The 12981-nt window shown below is 30.6% G+C and overlaps 1 protein-coding gene across 1 annotated transcript in view; it reads right to left on the reverse strand.

The window, feature by feature from the left end:
* Positions 1–544: 544 nt before the first annotated feature.
* The window catches only part of LOC131806683 (protein trapped in endoderm-1-like), a 31142-nt gene continuing 18705 nt past the window's right edge, over positions 545–12981 (reverse strand). The window contains exon 2 of the mRNA XM_059131224.1: positions 545–2006. Coding sequence (XP_058987207.1) covers positions 799–1887 — 1089 coding nt within the window. The 5' untranslated portion in view covers positions 1888–2006 and the 3' untranslated portion in view covers positions 545–798. The remainder of the gene's footprint in view (positions 2007–12981) is intronic.

The following is a 12981-nucleotide window of genomic DNA, read 5'->3' on the forward strand; positions in this document are numbered from 1 at the left end:
ACAAACAAATGCACGAAGACATGATACTCTTACCCTTTATTAACAAATCTAAGATTTTTGTCCCGGGAAGAATAATCTTATTAACTCCACGTTAATAAGTCTTAAATCATTTTGTATTTTCAAAAAAAAAAAAAAAAAAAATCGCTGTTTTTGAATAAAATCAAAGTTGGGAAATTTTTTAGTATTTCAGAAAACATTTGAAAATAGTCCATATTTCGCGCGTTTTTTTTTTTTTTTTGGAAATATCCTTTAACGTTTTCGAAAAAAATCAATGTTCCTTTAAAAAAAAAATAAATAAATAAAAATATTAAATTATTAAATTAAATTAATAATAATCAGTGTTTGTAGGTCTAATAGTCCCTCCAAATTTATTCCTAACATCCACTATTTCAAGCTCTGTTCGCCATGCAGAAATTATTTTCGATAAGTCCTCAATTTAAGGTCTGATGCTCCTTCCCAAAATTTTCCTTACAAATCCTCAATAATTGCCAAAAGGGTACTTCAAAATATTTGTATTTTTTTTTTCAAAAAATCTTAGATATAATTATTTCCTTTTAATTTATTTAATTATTTTATTTATTTATTTATTATATATATATATTTTATAATTAGATATGTAAGTAATACATAAACACAAATATGTATATTCGTAGGTAGTTATATGGCATTCCAGTAGGGAATATTTTTTTTGTTATTTAATTTCGAAAATTTGCAACTCAAAATGACTCGTTCGTTCGCTCGTATGTAGATATATAAATTACGATGCTGCCCCTCTCGGGTTGGGGGGGGGGGGTTCACTTAAACTGAATAGGTTGGAAAATGTTCCGTTCTGTTGTCACGATTTCCCGTGCCACATAGCAGAGCAGGTGGCGTGCTACGGGCGGGCCCTGATAATTCCTTTGAATGTTTTGTTTTACTGGGCATTGTTGAGACGACGTCCTGATTCCAAAATTTCACCCGCCTAAATAGTCGCATATAAGCAATGCGATAATTTCGATTACTGGCAGCATAGATGATGGGATTTATGACACTCGAGGCCCAGGCCATTACCGAGGCCACAATGTGCAGCCAGGGGTAGGAGGTTTTGCGTTCATCATCGACCACATTTGCCAACATCAGGGGCAGAAAGCAGATTAGGAAGCACACAAATATCGTCATCATCATCAACGTTAGGCGACTGTCTTCCCGATCTTTTCGCGTATCACTTGCCAGATTTTCAGCATTGCTGGAATTTATCACAAACTGGCGATGACATTTCATTTTCCGTTTTTGTTGTAACACCTTGATGTAGATACAGCTGTAGGAGGCAATGATCACCAGGCATGGCAGTAGGAAACCCAGCAGGAATAGGGGTTTTTTAATCGAACGCCCATTTTTCTTGAGTATCGTACAGGAGAAGGTTACCTCGTCCAGACCCATTTCACCCCACACCCCCAGATAGGGTGGCAACAACAGCAAAAACGACACAAACCACACACAGGCCAATTGGACAATAATCCACTGGCGCCTATACAAACGTCCATAGATATTATGGCAACCGATCAGGATATATCGGTTGATGGTAATGCACACCATGCTTAGCAGCGACACGGCCACATTGCCATAGAAGATCACCGGAAAGATGCGACACAAATCATCGCCCAGCGTCCATTTCTGGGCGAAAAAACGAACCGCTGTCAGCGGCAAACTAAACGAACAGAAAAGCAGATCCGAAATACACAGGGACAGGACAAAGGCTGTTGTGGCATGGCCACGTATCTTGGGTGAGTTCACCAAGGCCAAAATCGTTATGAGATTGCCACAGACCCCAACAACGGTAAAAAAGCAAGCACACACTCCAGCAAATACAGTGGCAGCATCGGGATATATCGAAGTTTTTCCATCCATTGATTATCCTCCCCTCTCTCTTCTTTTGTTTTTTGGTTTCTTATTTTTATTCAGCTTGTCTTCGAAATTGTTTGCATATCCTATTCTTTTCCCGAAATTTTTATGTTTCAAGATCAATTCTAAGGAGAAAAAGTGAAATAAATTAGCTTGAGTGTTTTTGTTGTTGTTGTTTTAATTTGACATTTTCTTTGACACATTGACAGTTAGACAGCAATGTTAGAGATCGTTTGACAAATAATTATCATTGTTTGCTAAATGTCATTTCAATAGCAGGTTGCATAATTTCCGTATTTGAGTAACCTGTGCTAAATACTTACCAGGGTTGGGAGAGTGGAATTTACCAAAAGAGAGTTATAAATTATAAATTCCCTTCTCTTCATGGAAAAATCTCTGCAAGATCCTCTATATCCAGATAACCTCCCAAATGTATTATGTAGTTATAGGACATTTTTCTTTTATGAAAGGAAGAAGCTTTCCATAGAAGACCTTCAATGGATCTTCTCTCCAAGAGAAGACCTTAAAAGAGTCGTCTATGCCCAGAATAGCTTTAGAGTGTCTTCGCCTAGAGAAAACTTATTAAGAATTTTCTAGCCATATAAGACCTACAATGAGTCGAAGGCCTTAAAAACAGGCATAAAAATTATGAAAAGGTATTCCGTCAATACAAGTCCCTTAAAAAAGTTTCCGACCATAAAAGATCCTGAAAGGGTCTTTTGTGCACAGAAGTCCATCAAAATTTTCCTATCAAGAGATGATTCTTTGAAAGTCGTTTTGAATTTGGAAGATATCTTTAAGAAATCCACGTTTGTTGGTCTCTTCGTGTTGTAGGTTGTAGATAATTTTAGGAAATCTACGTCCAATTCTGGAATACCAAAGACCACGTTGGTGGGCAGGTTCGTCCTAAAGAAAATATATTTTGAAATCCATGTTTATGGTTCTCTTCGTCCTTTGGAAAAAGTATCCTTAGAGTTTTCGTTTTCTAATTCTTTCCGATCTTTGAAAAATATTCCGCAAAAAAATGCTTATGGTGTCTTATGGTTCTTCTATAAATAATTTCGAAAATTTTAAGTTTGAAGGTCTGATGGAACTTTAATTTTTTTTTTTAAATCGTGATTTATTTGCTAAGTTGAAATATGTTTTTATATATTGCCTGTTGAAGGTTGAAAAATATTTAAAAAAAAACAACTCTTGAAAGTCTAATGGCTTTAAAAATTCCATGCTTAAAGGTTTGATGGAACTTCAGACAATTATTTTCGTCAATACACGTTTAAAAATCTGATGATGATGAAAATTCAAAGAAAATGTTTTTTAATCCATGTTCGAAGGTCCACTATTTTAAATAATGCATATTCGGAGCTGTAAGTCCCAGACCTTCGATGGCACTTCTAAAAAAGATAGAACTTCAGAAAAAATATTTTTAAAAATTAATTGATAAAAATGTTCGAAAACTGAATATTCGATGATGTCCCTTCTAAAAAAAACTTCAAAAAATCACGTTTGAAAGACTGATGGTCCTTCTGAAACATTCTCGAAAAAATCCGTTTTAAAAGTCTGATGGTTCTTTGAAAACACTTTCGAAGAGTCGCGTCTGAAGGTCTGATGGTATTTTAAAGAAATACTTTTTAAAAATCAATGCTTTAAGGTCTGATGGAACATTAGAAAAATGTTTATACAACTCCATATAACATGTTTGAAGGTTTGGTAGAGCTTAAGAAAAATATAAAAAAAAAAAAAAGATTTCGAAGTTTCCGCTTGAAGTTTTGATGGAACTTATGAAAAAAATTTTAAAAAGACCCCGTTTAACGTTTGAAAGTTTGATGGAACTTCAGAAATATATAAAAATTTAATGTTTGAAGGTTTGATGTAACATCAGAAAAATACTAAAAAAAATCCACGTTTCATGTTTGAAGGTTTGATGGAACTTAGGAAAAATATTTTTAGAAATCCACATTAAACGCTTGCAGTTATGAAGGCCTTTCAGATAAATATTTTTTTGTAAAAATCAATGTTTAATGTTCGAAGGTTTGATGGAAATTCAGAAAAATGTTTTTTTTTTTTAAATCCACGTTTAATGTGGACTTTACCTCAGAAGTATATTTTTAATAATCCAAGTTTAATGTTGAAATGTTTGATGGAACTTCAGAAAATAATTTTTAAATCTATACGTTTAATGTTTGAAGGTTTGATGGAACTTCAGAAAATAATTTTTAAATCTTCACGTTTAATGTTTGAAGGTTTGATGGAACTTCAGAAAAATATTTGTAAAAATTCACGTTAAAATTTGAAGGTTTGATGGGACTTAAGTTTGAAGGTCTGATGGAACCACAGAAAAAGAAACATTTAAGGTTTAATGAAACTTCAATAAAATATTTTTGTTAAATATCCACATTTAAAGTTTAATGAAACTTCAGAAAATATTCTTAAAAATCCACGTTTAATGCTTAAAGGTTTGATGGAACTTCAGAAAAGTATTTCTATAAACTCACATTTAAAGTTCGAAGATTTGATAGAACTTCAAAAAATATTTTTTAAAAATCCACATTTAATGTTTCAAGGTTTGATGGGACTTCAGAAAAATATTTGTACAAATACCTGATTTAAAGTTTAAGGTTTGATGGAACTTCAGAAAAGTTTTTTTTTTTTTTTAAATACACGTTTAATGTTTGAAGGTTTGATGGAACTAGAGAAAAGTATTTTTAAAACTCCGTGTTTAAAATTTGAAGGTTTGATAGAGCTTTAGAAAAATATTTAAAAAAAATCACGTTTAAAATTTTAAGGTTTGATGGAACTTCAGAAAAATATTTTTAAAAATCGATGTTTTAAGTTTGAAAGTTTGGTGGAACTTCAGAAAAATATTTTTAAAAATCCACGTTTTAAGTTTGAAAGTTTGGTGGAACTTCAATTTTTTTTAAAAAATCCTAAAGTTTGAAGGTTTAATGGAACTTAAAAATATTTTTTAAAAACACACGTTTAAAATATGAAGGTTTGATGAAACTTCCAAAAGAAATTAAAATTAAAAAAAAAGTTTGAAGATTTGATAGAACTTCAAAAAATATTTTTTAAAAATCCCCATTTAATGTTTTAAGGTTTGATGCAACTTCAGATATGTATTCTCAAAGTTCCACGTTTAAATTTTGAAGGTTTGTTGGAAATTTAGAACAAATACTTAAAAAATCCACGTTCAAAGTTTGAAGGTTTGTTGTAACTTAAGTTTGAAGTTTTGATGGAACCACAGGAGAATATTTTTTAAAAATCCACATTTAATGTTTGAAGGTTTGACGGAACTTCAGAAAATATTTTTTAAAAATACACATTCGATGTTTGAAGGTTTGATGGAACCACAGGAAAATATTTTTAAAAATCCACGTTTTAAGTTTGAAAGTTTGGTGGAACTTCAATTTTTTTTTGTAATCCTAAAGTTTGAAGCTTTAATGGAATATTTTCTAGAAACGCACGTTTAAAATATGAAAGTTTGATGGAACTTAAAAAAAAAATTAAAACTCCGTGTGCAAAGTTTGAAGGTTTGATGGATCATTAGAGAAATTTTATTTTAAAATCCACGCAAATTTAAAGAGAAATATTTTTTCAAAATCCAAGTCTGAAGTTTTTAATATTTGAAGGTTTGATGGTACTTCAGAAACATTTTTTAAAAATCCACGTTTAGTATTTAACGGTTTGATGGAACTTCAGAAATATGTTCTCAAAGTTCTACGTTTAAAGTTTGAAGGTTTGATGGAACTTGAGACAAAATTTTTAAAAAAATCCACGTTCAAAGTTTGAAGGTTTGTTGTAACTTAAGTTGGAAGTTTTGATGAAATCACAGGAAAATATATTTTTTTAAATTCAAGGTTTGATGGAACTTCAGAAAAATTCTTTTAAAAATCCACGTTTTATGTTTGAAGGTTTGATGGAACTTCAATTTTTTTTTTTCAAAAAATTCTAAAGTTTGAAGCTTTAATGGAACTTAAAAGCATTTTTTAGAAACGCGCAGTTTGATGGAACTTCAAAAAAAAAAATAATCTTCATGTTCAAAGTTAGAAGGTTTGATGGATCATTAGAGAAATTTTATTTTAAAATCTACAGGAATTAGAAGAGATGTATTTTTTTCAAAATCCAAGTCTGAAGTTCCGTATTTGGAGGTCTTATGATCTCAGAAAATTAATTGAAAAATTCTAGACTGAAGGTTTGATTGCCCTTAAAATACGTGTTCAAACATTCAATGTTAAAGGTTTCAGGGAACTTAAAAACATTTTTAAAAACCCACGTTTAAAGTATGAATGTTTGATGGAAAAAAATTAAAACATCAAACATTATTTAAAAATCCACGAAAATTTGAAGAGAAATATTTTTTCAAAATCCATGTCTGAAGTTCCGTATATGGAGGTCTTATGATCTCAGAAAATTAATTAAAAAATTCTAGATTGAAGGTTTGATTGCCCTTAAAAAAGTGTTCTAACATTCAATGTTCGAAGGCCTGGCAGAAAAAATTCCAAATCCTAACGTTTGAAGGTCTAATGGCAATTACTAAATATACTCAGAAAAATCACCGATGTAATTTTTTCAAAAAAAAAAAAAAAAAAATTATAAAACTCATGTTTGATGGTCTGATGACCCTTCAGAAAAACATTCTCAAAATATCCAAGTTTGAAGGTCGGATGACCCTTCAGAAAAATATTAATAAAACACCTGTTTGAAGGTCATACGGCGCCTTACAAAATTTTTTTGAATTTTCGTTTGAAGGTTGCATGGTCCTTTAGAAAAATATTTTCAAAAAAATCTATTTATGTTGGCCCTTAAAAAAAGAATTTCAAAAAAGTCAACAATCATTGATTATTGAAAATATATTCTTGAAAAATGCCTGCATAATGCCCGTACCGCATTTTCATAATTTTTGTTTCATTTTTGTTAATTCCACACTCCCATCTCTGACTCCAGATCACATCACGTACAGTGTTTGTCGCTTGACTTGCAAGTAACCTTTACTCAATAACCGTATACTAGGTCAGGGACAGAAAATTTGTGGCTAACTATACACGATATGAAATGTCAACAAAGCGAGGGAGAGACGAAAAAATAGATCATAAGAAACCAAAAAAAAAAAAAATGGAAGTGAACGAGAGCGAGCGAGAGAGTGGCGCCCAATTATTCCAATTCCAATTGGAAGACAAATGCATTTGTTACAACAGCACAAAGTGTGACATTTGTTGCGATTAGGCCTCCATCCTCTCTTTGCCGTCCGTTAAATAAGACCCACATTTTCCGTATCAGTTTCAAGTCGATGAATTCCGTGTGTTTATTTGAAAATATTATTATTATTATTATTACGTGTATTTGTTTCTTATTTATTACTAATAGTTAATGTCGGTTGTGTCTGTGTGCAAGTTTTCTTTTTCTCTGTTGTGTTATCAATTCCGTGAGTGAGTGAGGCGGCTAATGTAAAAAAAAAGTCCGAATCAATTGTCTTGCAAAATTGTGTCCGTTCGATTTGTAATGCTATGACGTCGTTGTCTTATGCGGTTATTGGAATTTATTGAATGTTGGATTATTTATAATGCGGCTGTGATTTGTTAAAATGGCACTATCCCAAATGCATATGCAGCAACAACAACAACAACAGCGACAACAACGACAATGCCAGCGTCAACCACAACAACAATATGGTCGACGACTATCCGCAATGTCTCATACCAATCACAGCAACAAATACATAAATAAAGGTAACCGTAGAAGACTTAGAATAAGAAGAGGTTACAAAACAATTTTATACCAATATCATGTTTGAAGCTCGGATGGTCATTTTGAACAACATTTTTACAAATTCCCTGTTTGAAGGTCTGATGGAACTTTAGAAAATATTGTCAAAAATTTACCTTTGAAGCACTAGTGCCTTTAAAATAAATAGTTTCAAAATCTTTACTTTGAAGGTTTGTTGGAACTTCAGAAAAATATTTTCAAGAAACTCACGTTTGAAGGTCTGTTGTAAAATATATTTTTATAAAATACTTTTTGATGGTTCGATGGAGCTTCAAAAAAAAATTAAAAATCTACGTTTGAAGGTTTGGTGGTACTTCAGAAAAATATTTTTAAAAATCCACATTTAAAGGCTGGATGGAACTTCAAAAAAATATTTTTAAATAGCACATGTTTGAATATTAAAAAAATATTTTTAATAACCCTCATTTGAAGGTTTAATGGAACTTCAGAAAAATATTTGTAATAACCCTCGTTTGAAGGTTTGATGGAACTTCAAAAAATATTTTTAAAAACCCAAGATTGAACGCTTAATGATTTTAAAAAATCCACGTTTGAAGGTTTGATGGAACTTCAGAAAAATATTTTTTTTAATATCAACGGTTGAAAGATTTATGGTTTTAAAAATCTACGTTTGAAGGTTTGATGGAACTTCAGAGAAATATTTTTTTTAATATCAACGGTTGAAAGATTTATGGTTTTAAAAATCTACGTTTGAAGGGTGTTGGAAAATACATTCTTACAAAATCCACGTTTGAAGGTTCGATGGAACTTTAGAAAAAAATATTTTTATAAAATTTACCTTTGAAGGTTCGATGGAACTTCAGAAAAAATATTTTTATAAAATCCACGTTTGAAGGTTCGATGGAACTTCAGAAAAAACTATTTTTATAAAATCCACGTTTGAGGGTTCGATGAAACTTCAGAAAAAATATTTTTAAAAAATCCTCTTTAGAAAATTGGATGGAACTACAAAAAAAATGTTTTTAAATATCACACGTTTGAAGGTCCAATTGGGAAAAATATTTTTATAAAATCCACGTTTGAAGGTCCATTTGGGAAAAATATTTTTATAAAATCCACGTTTGAAGGTCCATTTGGGAAAAATATTTTTATAAAATCCACGTTTGATGGAACTTCAGAGAAAAATATTTTTATAAAATCCACGTTTGATGGAACTTCAGAAAAAAATATTTTTATAAAATCCATGTTTAATGGAACTTCAGAAAAAAATATTTTTATAAAATCCACGTTTGATAGAACTTCAGAAAAAAAATATTTTTATAAAATCCACGTTTGATGGAACTTCCGGAAAAAATATTTTTATAAAATCCATGTTTAATGGAACTTCAAAAAAAAATATTTTTATAAAATCCACGTTTGATGGAACTTCAGAAGAAAAATATTTTTATAAAATCCACGTTTGATGGAACTTCAAAAAAAAAATATTTTTATAAAATCCACGTTTGATGGAACTTTAGAAAAAATATTTTTATAAAATCCACGTTTGATGGAACTTTAGAAAAAATATTTTTATAAAATCCACGTTTGATGGAACTTCAGAAAAAAATATTTTTGTAAAATCCACGTTCGATGGAACTTCAGAAAAAAATACTTTTATAAAATCCGCGTTTGATGGAAATTCAGAAAAAAACATTTTTATAAAATCCACGTTTGATGGAACTTCAGAAAAAAATATTTTTTAAAATCCACGTTCGATGGAACTTCAGAAAAAAAAATATTTTTATAAAATCCAGGTTTGATGGAACTTCAGAAAATATATTTTCAAAAAATTAACATTTGATGGAACTTTAGTAAAAACTATTTTTATAAAATCCACGTTTGATGGAACTTCAGAAAAAATATTTTTAAAAAATCCACGTTTGAAGGTCTATTTGGAAAAAATATTTTTAAAAAATCCACGTTTGAAGGTCTATTTGGAAAAAATATTTTTAAAAAAAATCCACGTATGAAAGTCTATTTGGAAAAAATATTTTTAAAAAATCCACGTTTGAAGGTTTGATGGAACTTCAGAAAAAAATATTTTTATAAAATCCACGTTTGATGGTACTTCAGAAAAAAATATTTTTAAACGATCCACGTTTGATGGAACTTGAGAAAAAAAAAATTATAAAATCCACGTTTGATGGAACTTCAGAAAAAATATATTTTTTAAAATCCGCGTTTGATGGAACTTCAGAAAAAAACATTTTTATTAAATCCACGTTTGATGGAACTTCAGAAAAAAATATTTTTATTAAATCCACATTTGATGGAACTTCAGAAAAAAATATTTTTATAAAATCCACGTTTGAAGGTTCGATGAAACTTCAGAAAAAATATTTTTAAAAAATCCTCTTTAGAAAATTGGATGGAACTACAAAAAAAAATGTTTTTAAATATCACACGCTTGAAGGTCCATTTGGAAAAAATATTTTTAAAAAATCCTCTTTAGAAAATTGGATGGAACTACAAAAAAATGTTTTTAAATATCACACGTTTGAAGGTCCATTTGGAAAAAATATTTTTATAAAATCCACGTTTGATGGTCTATTTGGAAAAAATATTTTTAAAAAATTCACGTTTGATGGAACTTCAGAAAAAATATTTTTAAAAAATCCTCTTTAGAAAATTGGATGGAACTACAAAAAAAAATGTTTTTAAATATCACACGTTTGAAGGTCCATTTGAGAAAAATATTTTTATAAAATCCACGTTTGATAGAACTTCAGAAAAAAATATTTTTATAAAATCCATGTTTAATGGACCTTCAGAAAAAATATTTTTATAAAATCCACGTTTGATGGAACTTCAGAAAAAAATATTTTTATAAAATCCATGTTTGATGGAACTTCAGAAAAAAATATTTTTAAACGAACCACGTTTGATGGAACTTCCGGAAAAAATATTTTTAAAAAATCCACGTTTGAAGGTCTATTTAGAAAAAATATTTTTAAAAAATCCACGTTTGAAGGTTTGATAGAACTTCAGAAAAATTTATTTTTATAAAATCCACGTTTGAAGGTTTGATGGAACTTCATAAAAAATATTTTTCGAAAATCCACGTTTGAAGGTTTGACGGAACTTCAGAAAAAAAATTAAAAAAAAACACGTTTGAAGATCTACTTGGAAAAAATATTTTTAAAAAGTACACGTTTGAAGGTCTATTTGGAGAATATATTTTAAAAACTCCACGTTAGACCTTCAAACGGAAAAAATATTTTTTAAAAATCCACTTTTGAAGGTTTGATGGAAAATCTGGAAAAGTATATTTAAAAAATCCACCTTTAAAGGATTGATGGAACTTCCGGAAAATATATATTTAAAAAATTCACCTTTGAAGGTCTGTTTTCATAAATCCACGCTTGAAGATTTCGCACTTTAGAAAATATTTCTTATAAATTCACATTGGAAGGTTTGACGGAATTTCAATAAAATTATTTTAAAAAATCCACTTTAAGCCTCAGAAAAATATTTTTAAAGAAATATTATTTTAAGGTCTGTTAGAAAAAAATATACATTCAAAAAAAATATTTCAAGTTTGAAGGTTTTTTAAAAATTCACATTATTTTCTGGGGAACCCTCTTCCATTATCTGCGTCTCTGCCTAAACCGACATACCTGTCGAAATCAAAATAACTTAACTTCAAGTGCTTACCCTCTGACTCATCATTGGCAACGCCAAAGCCGGCGACAACAACAGGTATGATGGCACGGCACGTTGCCACGTTCGTCTGCCGCCTGAATTGTTGTTTGCTTATTGTTTGTTATTGTTATTATTATTCGTGAAGAATATAAAAACGCTATTCATACCTACTCAACAGAAAATCTGGGTAAATATTGCTCAATAATTAATAGCGTCTTCTATTGTGAGCGAAGCTGATGAGTATTTGCCCGACCGGCAGTCATCGTGTTGCTATTAACTTTGTGAGCTGTGATTTTGTTGTTGTTCTTCTTGCCTTCGTTTGTTTGCACATTTGTGGCGCCAAGAATTACATGGGCTTTGCTACTTTACAACTAGCTCTCCCGGACGCGTTCGTCGTGCTAAGTGTCATGCCAAGTGTCATGATGATGGAGGCGAAGAAGAAGAAGAAGAATACCATGAGTGGAGCTTCTTTCAGTGCGCAACAACATTCCTCAGAGGAACAAACTGAAGTCTGGGCTGGCAATGATTATGATTATTCATAACAGCAGGAAGAAGCAGATGATAATGCTGAGGCAAAAAAAAAGCTTGGTTTGTTGATATTTACAACATAACACCGGTAGATGGGTGAAAGGGATTATCTCCGATTTCATATTAAAAGAAGAAAATTAAAATTAAAAAAATGTAGGTTTGACAGAATTTAAAAAAAATAAAAAATTTATAAAAATTAAATATTTAGAATTAAAAAAAAAAAAAATAAAATTGAAAATATATTTTTTAAGTTTTTTTTAATGTTTTTCTATAAGTTCGTCTGGGCCGATCTATGAATACCCCCCACCATTGGGAACGATTTTGGCAATTTTCAAAAAAATAAAATCCGTTAAAAATTCTGATAAAATCTTAAAAATGCCGAATGTAGAAGTTATATTGGGGTCTATACGACGACGTGGGCCTACATAGGCAACTTTTGTCATAAGCCGTTAAAATATTCAAATGCAAAACTTAACCTTTATATGGGGGCTATACGAAGACTTGGACCTGCACAGACAATCTCCTGTCAAATGTTGTAGTATCCATTACGAACTTCAAATACCAAATTTGAAATAATTTCGATGGATTATGTCGCTAAAATCATCAAAATACCGAATATAGGGAGGTACCATGGGGGTTATAAGACGTGGACCTGCACAGACAATATTCTGTCATAGGCTGTAGCATCCATTACGAACTTCAAATACCAAACTTGAAACAATTCTGGTAAAGAATGCCGCTTAAATGTTGAAAATACCGAATATCGGGAGGTACCTTTATATGGGGGCTATAAGAAGACGTGGACCTCAACAGACAATTTTCAGTCTTAGGCTGTAGTATACATTACGAACTTCAAATACCAAATTTGAAACAATTCCGGTAAATAATGTCGCTAAAATCATCAAAATACCGAATATCGGGAGGTACCTTTATATGGGGGCTATACGAAGACTTGGACCTGCACAGACAATCTCCTGTCAAATGTTGTAGTATCCATTACGAACTTCAAATACCAAATTTGAAACAATTTCGATGAATTATGTCGCTAAAATCATCAAAATACCGAATATCAGGAGGTGCCGTTATATGGGGGCTATACCAAAACGTGGACCTTCGCTAAGTCAACATAAAATTTTATGCTGGTCAAGACTATATAAATTTTCTAAAATG

This window comes from Musca domestica, unplaced genomic scaffold (assembly GCF_030504385.1).
Source record: "Musca domestica strain aabys unplaced genomic scaffold, Musca_domestica.polishedcontigs.V.1.1 83, whole genome shotgun sequence".
In the NCBI taxonomy this organism is placed as follows: Eukaryota; Metazoa; Arthropoda; class Insecta; order Diptera; family Muscidae; genus Musca; species Musca domestica.